This window comes from Falco punctatus (assembly GCF_963210335.1).
Source record: "Falco punctatus genome assembly, chromosome: 9".
Classification (NCBI taxonomy): domain Eukaryota; kingdom Metazoa; phylum Chordata; class Aves; order Falconiformes; family Falconidae; genus Falco; species Falco punctatus.
Genome location: NC_137589.1, coordinates 20,383,260 through 20,407,849, shown reverse-complemented (window position 1 = coordinate 20,407,849; position 24,590 = coordinate 20,383,260). Strand labels below are relative to the sequence as shown.

Sequence of the window (24,590 nt, the reverse complement as noted above, 5' to 3'; positions counted from 1 at the left end):
CTGCTTTTAACGTGAGAAGCATTGTGACAGATTACATTCAACTTCCTTAAATGATTTAAACTACCAGGTGGTAATGAAAAAAGCATGCAGCCATTCCATACTCTACATGCAAGTATAAAACCTGTTTAATGGAAAGTGTAAAACACGAAACAGAACTTTGAAAAACCTCCTCAGTGCAATTACCTATGTAGAAAATGCATCCCTGTCCCAAAAGATTACCTCTTGCTTGATCTAACTGAATTCTGTGACTGATAAGCGTACCTGAACCTGTTGATCCTCTGCTTGTCCGAGACCGATTACTATGATCAGTAACAGTGCAAGAACAGTGCTGCTGTGGATCTGGCTGAAAAGACAGTTCAAGTCATTTATGTTTGTGTGAAAAAAATTTAAACATCAAGATTATAATACAGCTATGAGCTACTTAAACACATACATTTCCTAACTCGTATGATGTTGTAAAGGTCTAAGTAGAGCTTTTACAAGTGTAAGGAGGGTTAAACCAACTTTAGGAGTAGAAAATATATTCTTATAACACTTACTTAGAATGATCACTGGGCCAGTTAAAGGCATTCTCACCATTTCTGGAAATTGTTCTGTTACAAAATAGATTTTAGAAAGTTTGTACACTTGTGAAAGCTGAAGTCACAGGATGTCGAAATTGTACACAGAAACCAAACAAGCAGCTATCTAAAAGCTATCATTGAAATTAGTGTTTTAAGGCTTAGATAAAGAATACTTTGTTAGACAGACCAAGGTATCAGTAGAGTAGGTGTTTCAATAAATTAAACCAAAAGTATTACTGAAACAGACTGGACAGTGGTAGTACCGCAAACTTATGCAAGAAAGTGATAAAGACTATCCTGCCCTCGTGCTTCTGAATACAGATGCAGGAATGACTTCTTAACACCTATGCAAAACTTTACAGCATCCTCTCCTACCCCATAGTTCTTCTAAAACGTTCACAGAAGATGCTAGACTACCAGTGCAGATGGTAGATCGAATGGTAAGATGGAATACTTAGCTTTTTCCGCAAGTGTTTCAAACTTCTATTTTTCAAAAGAAGTTTAGTACCACCAGCTGCATATAGGTGTGGTTAGCAGCTGATTGTGAGGGCTATAGTGGAAGAGCTATCCATGAACAAGTGACTTGCTCTGCTTGTTTCAGAAGTGCCAAGCAACAATGTTACTGTTAACCTGAGAGTATCTAATCAAGTGGCAAAGTTGATGAACTCCCTGGCACTGACCAAGTACGACATCTGGTTCTCAAGTAATGTTTGACTATGTTAATTGTCAAAGCACCCTATTCAGTAACTAAGGATGATTTTGGTGTAATTTGCTATGCCTTACCGAGAACGTGTTGGTTCTGTTAGGCCTGGAGAAATGATCAGGTAAGAAAAGCCGCTCCTGTGGCTGCTGGTGGGTATCTTCTTGTATTGTTACACTGTCAGCTCGACTTGAGTTCCCTCGAGATTTCTGCATTGAAGAGTAACAGTTATGATAACTTCTTATTGCAGCAGTACATGCAAAATAATTAGCCTAGAAATTAAAGCTAATTTTCCAAGACAAATATTCTGTACCTAGTTATGGCAAGGAAAAAATTCTGCCATTAATTAGAATTAAAGCATTCCACTCTTGGTGATGCTGTTAGTCAAAACTGATACGGCTTTTTTTGTGCATCTATTTCAGTTGCTGTCACAAGATAACAAATAAATGGGAACTCTTGGGTTTGGTAATTTGATCAGCAGTGGTTACAATTTTATACTATTCAATTATTCAATAATAAATTTAAATTATTATGCCTCTTACCTTATGCTTCTGGGATCCTGCAGTGCTCACATGCTCTGCCACGTTGCTGGTAGTAATAGGTGGTAGGGGATTATTTCGGTTTAGCAGCAGTGGTGAGGGTGAGGTCAGCTGCTCATGTGCAGTTGGACTGAAATGCCCCAATAAGAGCAGAAAAAACATACAGTTTATATGTTTGGCATTGCATAAACATACAATATGGTCGGTTTGTTTGGCATTATAGACAAACAACATTAAAACTAAAAGCAACAGTTGCAGAATTTTGCTGTAAGATGCTGGTGTTAGGGCTGCCTATTGGAGACAATTTAGAAGAGGAGTTCTGACGCAGGTAAAGTTTGGCAGGAATCTTTCTCATCTATTAACAAGAACTTCTAGTTTTCAAAATATTTAATATGAAGCACATAGGAAAAGTGAGTCTGAGAATGAATGCCCCAGCAGAAATCCTGGTAACGAGTGTATATAAAAGCTGGCTGGTGGTTAAAATGCAGCATCCAGCACATTTTGAAGGAGTGTGCTGTGCAGCTGGTACTCCACAATAAAGGTGTGTGTATATAAAGGTGTCTTCATGGCCAGTTGCCATACAATGGTAGAATTTTTTCTGCCCATTCCCAGATACGGCATTATTTTCTGTTCGTTGTTCATAAAAACCTTTAGGATGAAGAACTGCTTACTGCTAACTTCAGCCTAGCAACTGGAGATAAACGATGAACCTAGAAAACAGCAGCAGCCCATGTTTTAAGCAAAGCAAGTAACAAAAGCTACCTAATCCAAGTGCATATTGTAGCTCTTTCACTTACTACAAGCGTCAAATAAAACATCTGGGGGTAACGCTAGGCTTCCACCTTCTCCATGTTATGTTTGAGCATAATGTAATAGAAGGAACAGGTGCAAGAGCCTTCTAAACAATCTAACTGCACAAAATACCTAATGAATTAAGCTTTAGCTAAACCAATCTAATTGTACAAAATACAAAATTAATTAAGCTTTAGTCACAGGAGGCAGGTAAATAGGTACTGTATTTTCTAGGTACAGCCTTTTTGTATGACAGCCTTTTCACATGTGTCTGCATGTTATTGTATGTTTGAGAAGTGCTAGAAAAGATCAAGAGGTCCTAGCTCTATACGCATTCTGGAGCTGGCTGAAGGAAGGATTCTTCAGAAGAATACATGAGAAAAGCTTCAAACTATAGTCAGCATTTAAAAAAAAGATTTTTCTGGTCTATGTTCTACATAGACAAGTTTACATTAGACATGTCTTGTCATGTAGACATGTCTACATTAGACAAGTCTAAGTCTATGCTCTACATACATCTAAAATATATGGTAATGAAGGGGAGATGTCAACAACTGATAGATCGATTGAAACCTGAGGAAAGGGAACAGAAGAATAAAATACTGGAAGTAGAAACATCATGTGTGAAAGGACAAGGAACAAGTCTCTGAGCAGTACGTGACAAAAAATAACAGACTGGATGAGTTTATAGGTAAACTACAAAACTGAAGGGGAACTACGTCAATTTAAAGCACCTGGAATACAGAAGTATATTAAACCCTGTATTGTTTCCTAATACCCTGTGCTCCCTTTAAATGACTACATTCAGTCAGATTGTTATGCCAAACAAAAATCAGAGATTCTAGATGTGATTTGAGGGCTTGCTGAGTTCATTAGGAGTCCTTCAGTCAGTCAGATAGGTTATCTAAGATAAGCACCTTCTTCACAGCCCAGTCTGGGCTAGGATAGCAACAGGTAGTTTGATCTCCAAACCCTAGATTTTTAAGTTAATCTTAAAAACAGGCTATAAAAAAAGAAAGTCAATGCCAAAAAAGAGATGGTGGTATTTGCTTTGCTTGTACTGCACAGACTAGAGTCTATAGTTTATGTGCAAAACTACCTAAATATGTATGCAATTCATTGAGTCACAGCTTGTAGCACAGTAAATGTTAATTTTAGCAACTCTGCTTTCTTGGGGGAGATTGTGCTTTAATGGGCAGTTAATTTCTTTAATCATAGAATCGTTTAGGTTGGAAAAGACCTTTAAGATCATCAAGTCCAACCGTTAACCCAGCACTGCCAAGTCCACCACTAAACCATGTCCCTAAGTGCCACATCTATATGTCTTTTAAATACCTCCAGGGACAGAGACTCCACCGCTTCCCTGGACAGCCTGGTCCGGTGCTTGACCACCCTTTTGCTGAAGAAATTTTTCCTAATGTCCAAACTAAACCTCCCCTGGTGCACCCTGACGCCATTTCCTCTTCTCCGATCACATGTTACTTGGGAGAGGAGACAGACCCCACCTCCACCTCTCAGGTAGTTGTAGAGAGCAACAAGGTTCCCCCTGAGCCCCCTCCTCTCCAGGCAAAACAGCCCCAGGTCCCTCAGCTGCTCCTCATCAGACTCGTTCTCCAGACCCTAAAATAACTCATGCTCTTTCTGTTCACCTGAAGGCTTTCTGAATAAGCTGGGTTCTCTAAATAATGGTAACTTGCAGCAAGAAACTGCTTTTGAAACGTACAATCGAGTTCCCCTGAAGACATCATCCACAGACCCTGGGGTCCCAGTACCAGAGTGGCTTCTGTTGATGGGATGCAGGGTACGTGGTGGTGGGTTTCGCCTTCTTGTGGAACGTGACAGGGATGATGTGCTGAGCTCTAGAGGACGACTTGGCCACACTCTGGTAGAGAGGATGGAACTGGAGCCTGGCCGTTTGTCATCCAGGTCACTAACAAAAGAATCACAAAACCAAGAGATATGGTCAACATGACTGATAACTACCTGTTATCAAAGCGCTCATCTACGTGTGACATTAATAACATGATAAGTGGATAGAGGTGATGTGTTTTCATTTTTTTACATAACTACAGTAATTTACAGCCAAATTAGAAAAGAACAGGGGACGGAAAAGAAAAAAAGCCTATTGATTTTTTTTTACTAAACTATGAACCTTGTCATTGGAGATTTCAGTATAAAATTAATCACAGAACAGATTATAAAAAAACATACTGTTAACATCAGTTTTCACACCCATAGCCTAGATCTAACACAGGTCCACCTCCTGCAGCTGAGAAAATCAGTTTCTCTATCCCATTCTGAGCTTCATCTCTTTTCAGGATGTCAGATAGTGCCAACAGTAATGCCACAGCTGTTTACTAAGTGGTAAACCAGCAGGAATGAAACAGAAAACCTGCACTAGGAGCATACTGTTTCATAGAGGACAAAGAAACAAACAAAAAAGCAGGAAAATAATTAAGAATTGCATTCTCCAGTGCAGAAAGTTTTCTCACAATGTTTTGGGTTGAATTCCTCTCACTGTGGGAGTGCTCTACTGTTCAACAGATGATCTATAGTACTTACAGTGTTTTCTCCTTTACAGGCAGATTTCTTTGCTGTAACTGGATCCCATGTATCACCATCAGGCCATTTAGATTACGTTGAGAGCCACTACTTGACCCTTGAGAGAGACTTACCTGGAAGTTTAAAAAATAAGTAAGTAAATTACTGCCAGGCAGAGACATACACACATATTTACAGATTTTTGTCCTTGGAAATAATTTTGGAGGAAAGAAATTGATTTCTTCCATTACATCCATATATATACTCAGTTATATTATCTCCCCACCTAAGACAGGCATCTTAGCATTCATGCAAATGGCAGTGCTTAGAAAATATATTCTACCATGCTATGTCATACTTAGTATTTTCCAGCTTTCCAACTGAGCTTCTCGTTTGCATGATGGGATCTTCCAACAATGGCTATAATCAGAAGCTTTACAAAACTGATTTTTAGTGTATGTTGACATTTTATGTCAAGAACAGAACTGCGAACTCCTTTCCTGGAATACAGACTTATCTGGAAAACCATCAAATTCCACCCACCGTAATGGCAGCAAATAGAAAATACCAGAGCTTTAATCTCTCCAGATACATACTTGAGGTGTTTTTCTCCTCTTTTTGCTTTTGCGGCTGCATCTGGGTTTTGGGCACTACACATACAGTAAGGGAAACATGAGGAAGAGGTGGGGGTAAGAAACAAAGGAGAAAGAAATAAAAAGAAATAAGATGGAAAGAGATGAATTAAAATTAAACAAACAGGTAACACTTTGATGCTCACCACTTTAGGATCAAATCATCTAAAGCAGATTATATAGACAAATTCAGCATCTGAGAAAACAAACCTGTTTTACAACTGCACTGAAATTTTTCCTCCATTGCCTGATGAGTTAACTATAGGTAAATTAGTGAGAGTGGATCTCACAGACATAATCCTTGATCTCAGAATTTAGTTCAAACATTATTAAAATACAGAAAGAACTACATCGTTAATGAAGTCACATGGTTGCCCAATACATATGTAAAATACTGTTTTGAAGAGAAAAGTAGGAATTAAAACTTGCAGCTGAGGAGTAACAGAACTTAAGTATCAGAAAGGACAGTCAGCATTCATACAAAATCCAAACTAGTTATGTATCTAAACAGTCCCCTGGCGTATTTGAATCTGTTTGCTTAGGTGACACTGTATTGATTCATCCCTACACAAAACAGCTGGCTAAAAATACTTACCAGATTTGATGTCACTGAGGGCATTTTAGCTTGTGGCACATGGGGTAACAACACTGGCAGAGGATCAAACTGCAAAGGGCTTCTGGCATCTGCTCTGATTGTTTCTACTGTTATGATGTTTTTCTCATCATCTATGCAAAGCAACAGAGAATCCCTGTCAATACAGACTACTGTCATTGCTATCTGCGGACAGTGCTATGAATCCGAATTTTTATAAAGACAGTCCTCTTGGATAGTAATCTCTGTTAAATCTTTTGAAGGCATGTCTCACACTGTTAGCAAAATAACCCTTTTTTCCCTGCCCTGAAGAGATTATTCCCACATACATCTCCCTCACTGCATCCTTGCAAAATTAAGTAACTGAAATCCCCTTTTGAATCTTCCGTTTAATTGTGATCCTTACCAGAGGCTGACCCTTCCCAGTGTCTGCAGATTAATTCTTCCATGCAGCCTAGGACTTCACTCCATACATCATCAAACACAAATGTAAGCACAGAATCCTTCATGCAGGAATATGGAGAGATAGGAGGAAACCGCAATTTCCGTCTACCAGAGGACAATCCCATTTTCCTTTCATGCAACTCCTCCTCCCTGTAAAAATGTAAGCATTACCTGTACCATAAACACATTTTCTTTGTTTCCTATATTTTATTTAACAGGATTAAAATATCAGCTAAGGCTGCATTTCTGTTCTGTTTTCTCTTAAACCGAAACAGGTCAAGGCAGCTGGCTGAATAGCTTGAAGCCATTACTGCAGGAGAAGTTTCATATTTATCACACAATATTGTTTTCTGGGAGCTGATAATTTAATAAACGGTAATATCAAGTAACAGTGTAATACTGAAAAAGGCAAGCTTCTGTGCATTGGGCACCTAACTTTTATTTCTTCCAGAATCTACTTGTGACCTAAATGAGAAATGACTGAGACAATCACCTTATCACTGTACACCTTCGTTTCCCCATACAGAATGACTATAAATGATACTTCATGAATAATACATCATTTACCAAGGAGATTAAAGTTCCATTAAAACTAAATATTCATAGTTACAGTGACCTCTGTTCATCACATTGTTAGTTTCCGTATCTAACGTCACTACAAAACTCTGAAGACGAGAGAGAGGAATGTTACTACTCATGATTGTTTAATGCCACTCAGCCTGCTGCTCTAACAGCCAGAAGGTGTTCAGGGCACAGGCTTAATTCAGTTTTAGACAATTAGATGTAATTTATGAGAGAGGAGAAAAGAAACCGTAGTCCACAGCAACAGGTGGACTTTGCTACTGACTTCCACAATACAAGAGATATTCTGAAGTGTGAAACCTGGCAGACAGCTGCTCAAAAAAGTTGACGTTCATCTGCCAATTGAAACTGTACAGAAGGAAGAAAACAATTCTGATACAAGCACATTGATTATGGCTTTCATATCCGCTCCCTGAACTAGCACTTAACATCAAAAAAGCTACAAAAAAGGAAATACCACTAGAAAAAGCTATAATGCTTCTCCCATTATTTTACAGATCACAATATGGTTTGCTGCAGCCATGTCTCCCTGGCCCAGTCAAAGCAAACCACCTAGCAATGCGAATCTCACAGTTCATGCAGCTAAGTGGCTTTTTTTATTAAAACCAATTAAGCAATAAGCAACGGACAGTACCATCTAGAGTCCTTACCCAGGCCACGTGTTCACATGGATGGGTTGAATCAAGTAAAGGGTCAAAAAGAATTCTCTTTATGCCACCCTTAATCCTTTCTTCTGAAGATAAAAATAGTGGTAATTATTTCTTGGCAAGCATCAAATCCAAGTCTTAAATTACCACCGAAAATCTGGAAAGGTACAATTCCACCCAAAATGCTAGTACAAAACTGAATCAGCATGCTGCTAATGCATAACAAACAACAAGGACTTTGACTTAGTATACAAAATAAATGGCATTTAAACAAATATGCCAGTACATAACAGGCTCTTAGTTATGATGGAATTAACTATTTAAACCAGGCACAAACATGACTAGTATGAAAAATTACAAAAGATTCATAAAAATAATACAGCAAAATAAACTTTTCTAGGAAATGGATTGGGAAAATTCCCAAAGCCCCAGCAACCTCAGGCTTTTGAAGGTTCTCTAGAAGATAGATATAAAAAAACCCCAACAAATTCATCAAATACCTTATCAACTAACATCAAAACCAAATACATACATATCTTAACAGCAGGAATTCCGGGACATTGGTAGTACTTGCTATCTTCAATTGTATTCAACTGAATTGTATCTTCTATTATTGTATTCAATACCTACACATCTCTGCGGTCAAATGCTAAATATTCCTCCATTATGCCTTCAGAGACAATTACTCCATCTCCTTCTTCGCTCTCTGGAGAACACAAGGTCGGAGACTTGGAACGGTCAGTCTTTTTGTGAACAGGAGTAACAGAAAGAGGTACCTTCTTGCCAAAAACACTAAATCTGAACAGGTGACAATTTTCAGAAAGCAGAAATGAAATAAGTTGTCATTCTATTTCAAATAGCAGCATCTGGTGAACTGAGAGACAACATGATAGTTAAGGCCAAGCAGCAGGGAGGCCAACAAATTATGCTTGACAGTTAAAACTCTTGGTTTGGGTATTTTTAATTCTTGCTAAGAAACTTCAGAAAAAAGTCAAAGATAATTAAATAATAACATTAAATAAAAACATTAAATAATAAAAGTAGTACTAATGTAGTGCTTTGTATTTTTGAAGTTCTATACAAATTTAATAGACAATAGTAAAACCGGCTACAATACATACATATTCTTAAGAAGTCAGTATTTCTGCTTAGTGACTAGTTTACTGTGGTAAGCAACAAGCGCAGCTATGCAGTCTTGCTATTCTGAATGTACTACTACTAGTTAAAAAGAAAAAAAACAAAAACAAAAAACCAGTGTGCTGTGTTCAAAACTCAGCCTAACAGAAAGGAATTAGGCTTCACATTTTAAGAAGCCTATCACTGCAGTTCACTGAGAACATAATTACCTTCCTGCCTTGGTACGGTCTGGGTTAACCGCTGGTACTTACTCATTAGAATCTTTTTCTTGTGGTGAACTTACATCTGAAGAACCTAAACTGCCAGAAGGTGAACTTGAATACCATCCATACCCTTCATCTGTGGGGATCACTATCTGTTTCCCCACAACCCTGCCATGGCAAAAGCAAAAGATAAATAAATCAGAAAACATTGCAAGTAAGATTATTGAAGTGTGTGTAAGAACATGCAGCAGCAAATCCTAAAAATTCTGTTGAGAAGTTATGTGATTTTCTTAGTGACAGTTAAACGTGGTTTCAGTTGTTTTCCCTAGTACAGGCTGCTTCAAGTCAGGTAGATAGATTTAAGAAAATTTTGCTTGGTTTTTATGTTCTCTTTATCATAATACTTTTGAACATGGACAAAACTGTTCAAGTCCACATAATGAAGATTTAAAATTGAAATTTCCAGATACCCATAAGAACTGCTGAACTAGGGTAGGAGGATTTTTAAATTATTCTAAGCACCTGTCTTTTAGCTCTACCGTACATCTTTTCTAAGAGAATTTTGCTATGTTAAAGCCAAGTCAGTTGCAAATAGCAATGATCCTCTGGTAAGGAACCAAATGTGACATTGCAGAATGTTTATTAACAACAATGAATGGCAGGTAGATTACCGAAGTGATCTTTTTATCTCTATCACCTTGCTACTAACGCTGTTTTAAAAGCAACTGTTTCCATCCCTACCCTTTTATAACTCTATGATGGTACTAGCATTAGCCTATTAATAAAATACCTGAGATGAGGAAAGTTGGATGTCCACTGGTGGCATTCTTCCCGCAGTCCCTCAACATGCGCATTTTCTTTCTGCTCATAGAGAAGTTCATCAATCTGTCTGAACATTTGCTGAACTTGTTGTGTGGCAGCTTTATCAAATTCCTAGAAAGGGAAGGTATTCAATAAATACCTAGTGAACAGCATTCAGTGGGTTTAATTGTTTTTTTTTTTTATATAATTGAAAAAGACAACTATTTGTCAGTCCCAGCTCAGCAGGACTGATTCAAACAGTTATATTTCTTTTTCACAGAAAGACATCAACTTTAAATAATTCCCCCCCCGGAGACAATGCAGACTGCTGTTAAGACCAGCGGTAGCTACAGAAAAAGCTTACATTGACACAACAGAAAAACTATTAAACCATTCTGAAATATCTGTGCTATTGTATTAAGTTAAAGACATAGTAATTTACACAAAAGAAATCAGAACAGGAAGGATAAAATTCAGTGACATTTTAATGAAATCGAAAATTTGTTGCTTGCAAAGTCCAATGGCAACAGCAAAACAAAAAGCAATGCAGGCTGGTGTGAAAGACTGAAAGTGAAGGATGTTCAGGGCCTTTGCTACATGTTCTCATGTAGTTAGAAAATGGGGTCAGTTCCTGTGTAATTTAAATCTAAACAGTTCCATCTCACCTCACAGAAAGCAACTGCACACTTCGTATTGGTAGGTGGAGAATAAAACATACTTCTAAATGAAAATAATGTTTTAGGGGCTTACTATATTTTGAGAAACTTACAAGTATGCAGAAGTTTGATAAACTCATGCCACATGTCTGCAAGTCATCCACTCATGTTTGGGATTCCAAGCTAACAGCATTTATTATGTTGTATACACTTATGCATTAAATGATTTTAATTTCCAAAATTTTAGGTGGAAATGCAGAATATCAAGTAAAATCAGCCTGATAGGTTTTGATTGGATAGAAAGGAAAGAGGAGGAAGATGCTCCTTCTGAGATGTTTCATGATGTTCGCTATCTTGATCTACTGACAGATCCCATCTTCATTTTTATCCTGAAATGTATTTGCAATGGTAATACAAATGTCTTTCCTGTGCTAGATTTGGCTTGGATGATTCTATTCTACTCACATCATAGCCCCAAGAGAAGACTGAGCTGTCTTCGGTGGAAGTGTCAGCGTAACTCTGACCAGCAGAACCTGAATTCCCATCATCAGCTGGAGTAACAGAAGGGTAATCTGACTCCTTCCAGATTTCAGACTCCCTGAAATGTACACGTTGAGGAAAAGGAGGAAGAAAAAACCCCAAACAATACACAATGAGAAATAAAGTGGGTAAGTACTTTTCTTTCTGTACAAAAAAAAGTATAGCTATAGCAATAACAGACTTTTCATAGCGTAAATATTTACTTCAGAGGCATTTAAGCAGAAGCTATAGTGCACAAGTAATTGTAACAACTGTAATGCCTAATAATCTCCATGATGTAGGAAGTCTAGAGGTCAAGCAAAACATAGATTTTCCAAAAATCATCTCAGCTAAACTGCAGACTATTTCTAGTCCCACCACTCAGGAATTATTTTTATCTTCTCTCCTCTTGCTTCTGCTTTAAAATTAGATGACCCAGGCTACTTGGGATCTGGGAACAGAACACGGCTACACACTTTTTTATTATTTCCAAAATAGGAAGGCCATGTTCTGCAATGATATAGTTCTGAGGTAAAGCCTACCAACTGCGTCACTTCTGTAAAGATAACACAAAGGTGCCTGGTTTTGCCACAATCTCCAGACAAAGATTTGTTTTATGTTATGACAAATACCTTGAGATCTTGCCATAGTTTTCAGCCGTGAGCACGGCTGGGCACACCTCAGCTCGTGGTTCTGGTGGCGGATGATGCCGCAAGGCCTGTTTTGGAAGTCCTTTTCTGAAACAAGTGGAACTTGACATTACTTACAAGAATACACATCTACAGAGTCCTCACGTTTTAAAGGTTTGGGGTGCTTTCTGCTTTTCAATGAAGGTACTAATTTGCATACCACAGCTCATCTGTTATTATTGGAAGGCTAATTCTTGTTACCAAAGCTTTAGAATTAAGGTATTAAAACTGACTCCAGGCTAAACACGGAGTTACAGGTCTTTGCTTAGAAATCGGCATCTTCCTTTAAACTTAAAACGTAGTTGTGACTTGGTCTGCAGCTCTCTGGAAGCAGATCCAAGGTCATCATCCCCGTAGGAGACTTCTAATCAAACAGAAGAAGAGTAGCCACCAAAGTGGGCACAGGCGAGTTAGGAGAAACAGTGTTGGATCGATTTTTGTTTTCAGTTTAGATAGCTAAGAAAGTGGGTCAAGAGAAGTCAGAGCAGCGGGAGGCAGGGAGAGGAGTGCCAGTACAGGAGCACCAGCCCGGAGAGCCCTGGGATGAAGCCGCCGCTCTGCTGCCACCGCGGCTCGGGGGCGGGGGGGGGGAAGGCGACAGGTTCAGACGAGGCCACAGCCCAGCTGCCAGAGCCGGAGCGTTTGCTTAAACCTCTCGCCTCGCCCTGCACAGCGCCTGCACGGCCGCTGCCTCTCGGGCTCATAAAAATCAAACAACCCGACACAGACCCCAAGCGCTGCGCAGGGTTCACTCGCGTTCCCGTCACGCCCGCGTCCCTCAAGCGGCAGCGCCACGCTCGCCCGCCGCCTCGGGCGCCAGCCCGCCACCGCCGCTGCCTTCACGCCGGCCGCAGCCCCCGCACAAGCCTCCGCCCCCCACCCCGCTGCTACACGTTAAACGCGGCCGCCCCGCCCGGGGACACGCGGTGACCCGGGCCCCGTCTCGCCATGGGGCCCGGTTTTCGGGCTGAAGAGGGATGCGGGCGGGCAGGCCCGAGCGCGGGGATGGAGCGGGAGCGCGGCCCGAGCGGGGCGGCGGGGGCCGGGACGGCGGGGCCGGGGGAGGCGGCAGCGACTCACATCTCCGGGGCGCCGGGGGGCACCGGCTTCCGCGCGTATCGCGAGATCATCCTCAGCCGCGCCGCGCCGCCGCCGCCCGCCGCCGGGCCGCCGCTGCCGCCATGCCGCCGCCCCACCCCCGGGGAGGCGGAGCGTCGCCGCCCGGCCCGGCTCGGCCCGGCGCCATGGAGGGGATCGGGCGGGCCGCGCCGGCGGAGGACACTGTGCGCTACCGTTTCTTTGCGGCGGCGGCGGCGGGGTCGGGCGGCGAAGCGCTGTTGCGCCGCTGCGCCGAGGCGATCGTGGTGCGTTTCGCGCCGCTTCTGGCCTCCTATATCTGGCAGCGGCAGCCGTTCCGCCTGCGTTACCTGCCGCCGCGGGGTGAGCGGGGGACACTGCGGGCCCGGGCGGGCGGGGAGCGGGGGGGCCCGGGCGGGCGGGGAGCGGGGCCGCCTGAGGGGGGGCCCGGGCGGGCGGGGAGCTCAGCCGGGCCGGGCGGGCGGGGAGCGGGGCCGCCTGAGGGGGGGCCCGGGCGGGCGGGGAGCGGGGCCGCCTGAGGGGGAGCCCGGCGGGACGCTGAGCTGCCTCTTCTCTCTGCCCCCGGCCAGGCGACACCCCGGCGCACATCGGCGGCACCACGGCGTTCGGGGATAACGTGGAGGACGAGTGGTTCATCGTCTACCTCGTGCGGGAGATCACCAGGGCGTTCCCGGGGCTGGCGGGCAGGTAACGGGCCCGCTGAGGCGCGGTCCCCGGCGGGGGCTGGCGGGGGGTCGGGTCTTAATGTTAAAAAAACAGTGGTCGTGAGTACAGAGCGTGCGTTGCTGCGCTGCGGGGGCCGCCCTTGGTAAGAGACCGCTTTCTCCTTGGCCAGGGTCGATGACAACGATGGGGAGTTTCTCTTGATCGAAGCTGCAGATTTTCTTCCGAAGTGGCTGAATCCTGAGAATAGTGACAACAGGGTGAGTGAGACGGCCGTACCCATCGGCAGGAGGCTTACAGTGGCCTTTTGCTTGCCAGCTGGAGTTTTCTCTTGCCTTCAGTCTAGCCAAGTGGTCTGACTGGCCACAGAAAATCCAGAGTGCTGTCTGTTCCTTACTAGTGCAGAAACTTCTGGTCAGGGCTCAAGACCTGGCTTAATTAACAGCATGGGGTTTTTTTCAGCACACTTTGTTTTCATTCTGGTTTTAATGAGCTACTTTATGCTTGCTGTAGATCTTGAATGAGAGACTTCACCACTGGAAACCTCTGATACTTGACTCTGGTCTGTGTTGTCTTGCAGGATGCTGTGTAGAGTGAGTGTGTCCAGCGAAACTGCTGTAGGGATATCTGGAAATTGTTACAGATAGCAAGTGGCTCTTCTAGAATTGGTTTGTTGATGTAAGGAAGAGAGAGAAAGTTCTTACATGTTTTTATACTAATGGCAAGACATTCATATGGAGACTGCAAACCTGTCTTCTAGGCTGTGAGTCTGCAGTGTTCAGCTAGATCTGACGCTTGCATGTAAATCATTCTTGAAGATTTGTTCCTTAATGCAGAGCTAACTGAAGTTTTAAAAACTTGTTGCTCGTGGTGGCAGATGTGAAGGCAGTGAAGCTGTTGTGCTATTGATTGATCTGTAAAATCAGTAAGTTTGGCCAGCTTTCCATTTTCTAAGTTACTGGAGTACAAGGGAAGCTTGGATAACATGGCAACTATGGAATGTATTTGGCAGTGTAGTACAAACATACCATATCGGTCTCCTTAAGGACCACTCTTGGGTCCACCTGAACTTTCTAGCTCTGCTATAGCCGCTTGAATTTTTTCTACCATATTCTTGAGTGCTCAGGCATGAAGGTTTGTTGCCCAAAACTAGAGTGTTGGTGACTCTACAAGGAGACACACTGGGTCTGGCATAGGTGAATTAGTGAGTGGACTCCTTCCCCTGCAATCTGCTGCCAGATCGCCTTGCTGTGGATGACTGCTGGTAGTTAAGTTGCTGAATTTTTTGGCAATGGGTTTAAAAGAAAAGGGGTGGAGCATCACAGAAAAATTAATTGCAAACCTGTATCTGGACTATCAGGGCCATATTTTCCTTCCGTCTGAGGGGACAGAGTGAGGGAGTTGATGTTACATTCACTCCTTCCCTTAGGTTCGGGAACCAACAGAGGTCATGTGTCTGAAATAATGCTTTTTTAGTCCCTGTCCTATTCTTCAGCAGTTAGGTTATGCTGTCTAATTCTTCTGAAGCAAATCTCTAGTTGAATAGAAGCTTTTGGTGTTACTGTTATTAAGGAAACGAGATATTTGACCAAATGTTGCAGTTAAAATGGGGCTTTTTATTTACTGGTTGGATTGTGGTCTCTAGCATCTCTACTTCTTCCCCCATTTAACAGAAATGACACTGTTTCCTCTGTTATTTCTCTATTTGTACTTCAGTATTCTCTGTGTTTAAACAAATGCATTTATATATGCAATTAAATTTTGCATTGCTTAGTGTGTGACTGTTCTTACCCTGTCTGATGAGCTTGTTACTATCTGCCAGGTGTTCTTTTACAAAGGAGAGCTGCACATCATTCCATTGTCAGATACTGATGAACAGGAATGCGACCTATCTGTTGCCAGTCCAACAATCTCGCAGGCGTTAACTCTGTTATCCACCCGTTCGGAGGAGTTCTTGGCTGCGGAACCCATTAGAACAGCAGTGTATAAACGCATCAGTGGGTATGTGGGTGTTTTATTTTGGTCTTCCGCAACAGTGAGTTTTGATTCTAGGCTGTCTGGGGTACTCGTATTCAGTCATTTTCCTGTTAGATGTGATGAAGTTGCTTCCTTTTCAGAAAGCACCAGCTGGAAGTGGGTTTTTTTTGGCATTCTAAAGAGGGGGACCGGTGTCCTGTAGGCTGTACTGTGATATGGGGAGTCTGAAAGTGGTTCACTGCTATGATGCCACACCTGACAATGACAAGGGTTATTCTTCCTTCATATCCTTCTGGTACTGAAAAATCTGAAAGTTCTGTGAGCCTTTAGGAGCCCTTCTCAGGGGCAGAAAGAGGACTTTGAGCTAAAATGTAGAATCAGCATGCTTTTCAGAGCGTCAGCTTGTCACAGGTGTGTTCGGCACTGTACATTATTTTTTTGCAAGGATTTAACAGCGTGAGCCAGATGACTTCCGCACTTGGTGCGGTAAAGGGCACTGTATAGCTGATTTAGTCAGGTTCATAGTGATTCATCTTACCAATGTGGGGATTAAATTTTATTAGCCGTGCATATTCATATATATATATATATAAAAACATATTCTAGGTGTTAGATTAGCTGAGTTTTAGCTTTAATTTAGAATAATCTTCTGGCACTTGGCCCATAATATAGTTTAATATCAAAGTGAAAATGGGAATAATAACTAAAAAGGAGTGGTTTGGGCTTGCAGTACACTTAATGCATGCACTGTGTTGCTATTGTATGGTACAGGTATCCTGAGAAAATTCAGGCCTCGTTTCACAGAGCCCACTGCTACCTTCCGGCAGGCATTGCGGCAGTGCTGAGGCAGCGCCCTTCGCTGGTGGCTGCAGCAGTCCAGGCCTTTTACCTTCGTGATCCTGTAGATTTACGAGCCTGTCGCTCTTTTCAAACTTTCCCTCCAGACAAGCGTGTGATGACTGTAGTAAGTGATCCTTCTAATGTAACTTGTCACTTAATTAGGTTCTGTAACTGATGGATGTTCTGTGGTCAAGTGATAAAAATACATGGATTTAATTTGTAAAACAGCATGTTTTCTGATTCATTTCTTTGTTTCGATGCTAGGCATGATTTTTCAGTTCATTACGTCAATAGCTTTTCTGCTTTCAGGTTGACATGGCTAGACTTTCAAATGGCTGATCATGAGAAAAGTGTTTCTGAAATCAGAGGTTACTCCTTTGCTGAAACGCTTCAAAATAAATTGATCCAGTTCTGTGATCAGAGCAGTTTGACAGCACTGCTGCCTAACATAAGGAGTTGCTAACTACCCCTAGCTGTTCATTCCAAGGCTTTTCACCTTCTCAGCTGTGCTTACACAGCTCTGTGAAAGCTATTTTATGAAGTGTTTTATGAGCATTGTCCAAGCAGTGTTGTACCTGATATGTTTGCATTATAGAGTCATACTCCTGGACTCCTGAAAATAAGCTTTGGAGTCACATTTTAGACTTCTAGACTGTTTCTGAAATCTCAAATTTTGTTTCATTAATTGAAGAGCCCTTAGATTTTTCAAAATATACCTTATTGGCATGAATACTGAAAATTTTTCCTAATATATGTAGACTGAAGGAAGTTCATGTTTATTTAGAGATGTCAACTTGGAATATACTTTGTAAGATCTGAAAAGCAACATATCTTGTGCAAGCGTATCTAAGATATATTTTGAATATTATCTCAGGTGTGGTCTGTAATATGGGTTCTTTAAAACAAAGTTTAGATGTGAGTGGTGGAAAATTGATGCCTGTACATGACACAGTCACGCTGCAGTGAATGTGTTTTTTTGCTCTGGCTTTTTCAGGTCACTTTCACGAAGTGTTTATATGCACAACTGATGCAGCAGAAGTTTGTTCCAGATAGACGCAGTGGATATACACTGCCCCTTCCATCTCACCCTCAATACAAAGCCTATGAACTGGGCATGAAACTGGTAGTTATTTGTTATGCATTTTTTACTTAGATCGCTTGTTTACATATGTCTGAGATACTCTTTTCTTCTAAGTCTGCTAGTACAGAAAAATGTGAGCAAATTCACAGTTACATTTTTCTGGAAGTACAGTGCCATGGGAGATTTCTTTTACAGAATGGAGCACTCCTGTACTTCCATAGATCATGAATACAGGTAGAGTGAGTCTTTGTGCTTATGTGACGAGTAGCTTGTGCATTATAGATCTGTCTAGATTGCTTTGCCCATGTAGAGAAACTTTGCACAGTCAAAATGATCCGTTATTGTTGTAGAAAGACAGATTCCAACTTCCAAAGCAAAATACTACTAGCTGACATACAGTTGGGCACCTGCTTCTCAAATGGCAGCATCAGGAGCTGAATGATTGTTTTTTATGCAGTCATTGAAAAGTGCACTTAAATTTGTCACATCTTGAGAACCTCTTGTTGCATCTCTTGTACAGGCTCATGGCTTTGAAATTTTGTGTTCCAAGTGCAGTAAAGTATCTCCTGATTCCAAGAGAGCTGTGTTAAGCGGTCCTTTGTGGGAGAGATTCCTCAGGAGCCTGAAGGAAAAAAAATATTTCAAGGTGAATTTGTGTGTGTGTGTGCACATGCATTTGTGCATGCATGTGTGTGTCTCTTCAACGTTCCAGGAAAAACATGTTTTAGCTCTTGAACTTGTGTAAGTAGTTACAGCAGGGCAAGAAATCTAATGCTTCTGTCTATGGAAAATGCATTAACATCTTTAAAGGAGATAACGTGCCGTCTGTTCCCCTTTGAAATGAATGTTTTTCTTTTGGAAATTAAAAAGGAAAAAGGATTTGGGGATGAACTCATACATAGAAAGGAAGGGGAGATACAGTAAGATAAAGGAAACCACAATACTGTTGTGTGTCAGTGTAACTGTTTTCAGTGTTTCACATATCATTGGCATGCGTCTAGAATTAAATAGGCTTAAAGATACATAGTAACACCCATGGACCCATTTGGGCCCATGTAAGCATATTTTTTGTTTCTGTGGGTTTGGTGGCTTTTGTTTTCTATGTTTGGGTGGGGTTTTTTTAAAGAGGCTGTTGACTTCTTATTTGAAGCTTATAAATTTGACTTAAATTGACTATTTATTTGAAGATTACAAAATTTGGCAATTAATGTCTTTTAAATATAGGAAAAAGGGAGTATTCTTACAGTGTTGCGATGTCACTTCTGTGGATAATTCCCAGACAGCAAGAGATTCATTCACAGTGTCTGTGCAATTGTAACCTGGGCATGGTAAATCCACCGTGTTGTGGGATTCCTTGTATTGTCTTTGATTGGTTTTAGTGTACACCGTATGGTATTGCAGGATAAGGCTTCAATTCATATTTGACTGTGGAAACACCTTATGCCCATTTGCTATATTTTGTTCCAAGTATACACGGTAAAGCAGTATTACTTGTTTTGCTTTTCTCAGCACTAAATTTCTAGGTGACAAATAGTCATTGTTGTGAAGCCTGTGAAAAGGAAGGGGAGGGAGAATAGTTTAGATTCATGCTGGTGACTTGCATTGAACAGGGAGAAATGGAAGGATCTGCTAAGTACTTGGACCTGTTGCACATGGCAGAAGATTACTTCCAGCAATCTGTTACCAAGCCAGAAAGGTAAGAACTACTTGAAATTGATTAGTAATCATACACTGTACCTACAAGTACTTTAACTTACCTTTTTTAATACTTGATACAAAAAACCTGAATGTATTTTCTCCATTGTAAACTTAACATCGGTGCTGTGGCTAGGACATATGGGTATTAATTCTTCTAGATTACTCTCTACTAGCAGAAGTTACTGCTTGAGTAACTGTTTATCTTGTTTTTTGTAAAATGCTGAGCTATTTGAAGTGGGTTAAGTGGTGACTGAAAAGCATCATTTTCTTGGTTGGCTATAGAAAGTGTATAAAAGTTTCATTGAAAAGCTATCCCAGTGAATAATAAATATGGAGTAATCTATCTCCTTTACTCAAGACAGGCAGCTGGCTGTAGATTTCTCCAAAAGATCAGATCCAAAAAATAAATCATTACAAAAACATCTGAGGGTTTGCCAGCTCATAATATCTTGACTGTAAGTTGCTTGAGTTTCCAGTCTGTGCTGTTTGGGAACTGGCAATCATAATGTTTACCAAGAGAAAATAAATAGGAAGAACAAAAGAAACCTGAGAATTGGGCTTGGGAGCCATCAACAAGGAATTACAGTAATTGCCTGTGTCTTGTTTTGGCTAATTCTGTCTGTGTCATGGTCTGATACTTTCCCCAGATTCAGTTATCTTTTTGACATGTTTGCATAGAAGGAATAATGAGGAATTTGAGTGGAAACCTGCATGTAAAGTGTGTGATGCCACTGGCATTGTAATGCTGGTAAAAATCCATTTCAGTAAATAGAATTTTCTTCTTCTAGCTCTGTTGAAGTAAGCCCAGGTGATGAAATCTTGACATTGCTACAGGCAACAACCATTGATTTGAAGGAATTTGAGAGAGAAGCAGCTTGTCTTCCTCCAGAGGATGGTGAGTAGTATAAGGGGGGTGGACTATTCCTATCACAAATGATTACAGGTTGGGAGGGGAGGGTGAATGTTCACAGCACTGTACTGGTCTCTCTGCTTAGTTTGTCTCCTATCCTATGACTGCTAGAGGTGCCATCACTTAAGATTGAGGCAGCTACTTCATTTGTATTAAGCAGCAAAACCTGAGGCTGTGAAGATTGAGGCAGCTTCTTCATTTGTATTAAGCAGCAAAACCTGAGGCTGTGAATTTGCAAGATACACAATGCAGTTTCTGATTTGATACCACGAGATCAGGAACACCATGCACACTGACACCAGATCAAGTGCTTTGTGTCAGCTGTCTACCAGGCAGAAAGTATTTGAGCGTTTTATAATAATAAACCAATTCCAGTACTGACAATAGAAAGTTAAATTACGGTCTGGTCTACTCGGATGGCCAGTATATGATAGGGTTTTTTTTCACTCATTTGGTGGCAATGTAGTTGTTGCCAGTGTGCAGTACAGGTCATGTCTGTATTTCTGAATGATGCAGTAGCACACAAATTCAACATTTAATGTTAATGATCATAGTCAAAGGTTGGATCGGCTCTCCCTTTATAGTGTAAGCCTTCTCTTCATTTAGTGGCAGAAGGATTATATGTGACTAGAACAGTATCTGCTTGTTTGAAGCTGCTTATAAAGCAGAGTTTTAAAGTAGTAAAATGAAATCTGAACTCTCTTTTTCTCAGCTTCTCACTGCCTTAGACCCTTTTTTATCCAGTATCAGCATGAAAATCTAATAGTCAAAAATAAGCTACAAAATGCTAGCAGTACTCTCAACTGTCTGGATTGGGCCTTGTGGGCAAACAGACTTGTGCAGAATAACAAACATGTCCTGTATTCTTTCAGATGACAGTTGGCTGGAGATTACACCAGGTGATCTAGATAAGTTGCTGAAAGAGGCAAGAAATGAGTCCCTTCTTTCCTCAAATGAGGAAGAGCAGAAATACGACTTGGAAGCAGTTGCTGAAAGTATGAAGGCTTTTGTATCCAAAGTCTCAACACATGAAGGAGCAGAAATGCCATGGTAGTAGTAATTTTAAGTTTGGTATCTGTTGTAGATTGTGTTTTCATTCTGCTGCAGCCCTTTGGTTGATTTCATAATGCAGAGAATCAGAGTCTGTAAATGTTCTACTTGACAGGTCCGAAACAAACCCATGGTAGTCGTGAATATGTGGTTGCTTTTAAACCCACTTGGTGACCACTGTGACTGTGCAGGTAAAAGTGCTGGAAGTTGCGCTCATTTCCAGCACTCTTACTTAGTTTGGTTTTGTGATACTAAAAAATTTTTAACCTTTTTAAGGTTACTTTTTAAGGCTTACCATTCTTCGTTACCGGAGTTCTTAGTACTGTTACTAAAATGTACATCTCAAGTTAGTTTGCGCTGAAGTTTTTCTGCCATGGCAGACTATTCAGACTGCTAGGATTCTGCTGATGAGGCTGTGCAGAAGCAAAAATGAAACTTAAGTTGAGGGAATCTCTCTGTGAATTAAGCCTGTTGATTTTTGGGGTACAGCTGTACTTAGATTTCCTGTAGATTAATATTTTGAATATACTGGGCTTGTTTTTGCACTACTGAAGTACACACTATATGCCTAGAAGCGGGAGAAAAGAATCACTGTGGATCCCTCTCATTGTTGCCAACAGTAGAAGAGGAGTGCTAACTGAAGATACTTAAGTATTTAGACAACAGCAGAATGCCACTAGATTAATTGTTGGGAGTTAAATAAGTGTGTGAGAATGTTGTGTGGACAGGCCTTTAATTTAAAAAAGAAAGGTGATAGCCTAATGTCCAGGTTCTTTCTAATAGCTTTAATATTGAGAAAATAATGCTGTGTAAGCTGTATGAAGAGTATAAGCGTCAGCTCTATTTATGCTCTTAACTGTTTGATCCCTTTTATATAATGTTGAAGTCAATGTCTGAGTTGTACCGTAGGTTTTCTCAGTTAATTAACAAAGAAAAAAACAAACCTCAACACATAAAAAAAGCAAACCACTGAGCCTTAAGGGAGACCAGAATGAAGCCTTTAGTGTTCTTTCTAGGCAGGAGACCTCAGATTCTTAACTTTTAAAATCTTCTTTTAAGGTGTAACGCCACCACTTTGTTCAGAAGGATTTAGGCATGCTTATTTTGGTTGTCTTCAGTGCAACTTTTGTTTGACCATGACAAACAATTAACATTGTTGGGTTTATTTTCCCTTTCATGCCAGGAGTTCCTCCATTTGCTGTTCTAATTCGTACAGGTGTCAGACTTCTAAACACTTCCAAGACCATTAGTTCAGACGTCCCAACTTTAATCTAGGCTTGAGTGAAATCAGTATGCCGTATGGCGTTTTCAGGCTTATGCACGGTTAAAAGCTTTATTTATTTAAAAATATTTTTATATTTCAGGTCATCTGATGAATCCCATGTTACCTTTGATGTAGATTCTTTTACAAAAGCATTAGACAGAATTTTAGGTGAGATTGCTTCTTTGTTTCTTTTGTCAAACTGTCACTTGGTTATTTAGCTTCCCTGGGTCTTCTGATCACCCGTGGGCACTGTGCTGATACATTTGCGATCTGTACTGACACAAAATAATACATAGGGGTGGACTCAGAAGAGCTGGATTCTGATGATCTGGATGAAGAGGAGGAGTTTGATTTCTCAGATGAAGATGATGAAGGCTTAGATGCTGAAAGTGAAAGACAAGACCAGGAGGTGTCACCTAATGAGCTTATAGGCAGTCTCAAGTCATACATGAATGAGATGGACCGTGAACTGGCACATACCAGTGTTGGTAAGAGTTTCACCATGCAAAAGAAGGGGGTAAGTATGCCTTGAGTTCTAGTTCATAGCATAATAGTTTTGAGAGTTTTAGTAGGAAAGAGGAAATATGCTAAAGTGGTCGTTCTGAGTAACATGATGAAAAAGTTCTGTCTTCTAGTCATGTGTTAACTAATTAAGAAATTCCATGTGCAAGCAAAATGTGCTGTGGTTGCACCATGGTATTTTTTTTGTAAACAAAAAGTTATCTAAGCATTAACTTGCACATCATTTCCAAGACTTAGTTTTATTTTTTTACTCTGTTTTAGTAGTGAGGCAAGCAGCTGCAGCTTGACTTCATGAGTTCCTGTAGTAGATTACTCCCATAGCAAGCTGAGCCAGGACTCAGTAACCCTCTCTGTCCTCTTGGAACTTACTCTGTGTAATGGAAAGTGATGATTTTTAACTGGCATAAGCATTTGGTGACTAAATTTGTGTCTGTCAAAACAGTGTAGAATGTAGTGAACTTTGTTGGCTGCAGAACTGTTTCCTTGTTTATTTTGTCTTGTGGTTTGTCTTTTTTTTTTTTTTAAAAAAAAAGGGTTTGTGTGATACATTTTTTTTTCTTTATACTTACTGTAGGCAAGTTCTGCTAAAGCAGCTATGTTGCAGAGTGTTGGCCCTGATTCTGGAACAGAAGATACTGAGTTGACACCAGTTGATGTGGATACAAACCTAGTAGCTAACCTGCTTGAATCCTATAGTGCTCAGTCTGGACTGGCAGGACCCACCTCTAACATATTACAGAGCATGGGGGTGCATTTACCTGAAAATGCAGATCATATTGGCTCAAACAATCGAGCAACAGAGTAAGACTGGCTTAATTCAGAAGACGTGGCTGACTGAAAAAATGAAGCACAGGAAAACTAGCAGTATTTGGAAGAAGAGACAAAAGGTTTGAATTTTATAGGATTTTATGCATTAGTTATGTGTGACTTCAAAGATGCAAAGTGAATTTATCAGCAAAAGCCATCTGTTTGGATACTATCTTGGGTAGAAATCAGATTTTTCCAGTGGTAGCATGCTTTCAGAAAACTGAAAAATGATGATGTGACTTGAATGAAACTTTTAGTACTAAACCTGTCTTAAATTTTTCATAACAATGATCCAATTTGCCATATTTCTAAAATGTGCTTTTAACCATTACTAGGTGGTTTCAGTATCTTGGAAAGCAGTTCATGTTCTGAAAATGCTGCTGCCTTCAGGGGGAGATAGAGGAATACTGTGTTATAGGAACAGTGTTCTCGTGCAGATTTGGAAACCCTGGTTAAATGTTCAGCAAGGAATTAATAGCTCTTCCAAAAGTACAGTGCTTCATTGTAAGAACTTCTGATAAATACTGTAAGAATATGTTCTTTATTAACCAAGAGGATTTGAAGAGTAATTGGACTGAATATGTAAATATTGGCTATAAGTATTTTTAAAATTTGTTTAAATAAAAGCAGAAATACAACTTGA

At 40.7% G+C, this 24,590-nt stretch overlaps 2 protein-coding genes and 1 long non-coding RNA gene across 5 annotated transcripts in view; 2 read left to right on the top strand and 1 right to left on the bottom strand.

Annotated features, from left to right (window-relative positions):
- LOC308069473 overlaps window positions 1-5,275 on the top strand; it is a 6,822-nt gene extending 1,547 nt beyond the window's left edge. The window contains exon 3 of the long non-coding RNA XR_013930395.1: window positions 5,176-5,275. This is a non-coding gene — a long non-coding RNA (uncharacterized lncRNA). The remainder of the gene's footprint in view (window positions 1-5,175) is intronic.
- FAM149B1 (family with sequence similarity 149 member B1) overlaps window positions 1-13,229 on the bottom strand; it is a 17,054-nt gene extending 3,825 nt beyond the window's left edge. The window contains exons 1-14 of one of the 3 annotated variants that reach the window (XM_080401630.1): window positions 13,118-13,229; window positions 11,981-12,085; window positions 11,295-11,427; window positions 10,163-10,305; window positions 9,421-9,540; window positions 8,663-8,830; window positions 6,766-6,953; window positions 6,363-6,493; window positions 5,732-5,785; window positions 5,157-5,269; window positions 4,318-4,524; window positions 1,806-1,932; window positions 1,347-1,472; window positions 262-343 (exon numbers count right to left, since the gene is read on the bottom strand). In XM_080401630.1, the coding sequence (XP_080257756.1) occupies window positions 262-343; window positions 1,347-1,472; window positions 1,806-1,932; window positions 4,318-4,524; window positions 5,157-5,269; window positions 5,732-5,785; window positions 6,363-6,493; window positions 6,766-6,953; window positions 8,663-8,830; window positions 9,421-9,540; window positions 10,163-10,305; window positions 11,295-11,427; window positions 11,981-12,085; window positions 13,118-13,167 (1,747 nt within the window). In that variant the 5' untranslated portion in view covers window positions 13,168-13,229. The other 2 variants (XM_080401632.1, XM_080401631.1) reach the window with 2 other exon arrangements.
- On the top strand, window positions 13,219-24,590 carry ECD (ecdysoneless cell cycle regulator; the record flags this gene model as incomplete). The annotated part of the gene is made up of 13 exons (XM_080401668.1): window positions 13,219-13,477; window positions 13,705-13,822; window positions 13,971-14,058; window positions 15,621-15,799; window positions 16,547-16,739; window positions 17,610-17,738; window positions 18,217-18,342; window positions 19,307-19,392; window positions 20,183-20,289; window positions 21,177-21,354; window positions 22,719-22,786; window positions 22,915-23,135; window positions 23,715-24,590. 13 exons carry the CDS (start codon window positions 13,219-13,221, stop codon window positions 23,943-23,945), a joined length of 1,983 nt encoding a protein of 660 aa, XP_080257794.1. The 3' UTR covers window positions 23,946-24,590.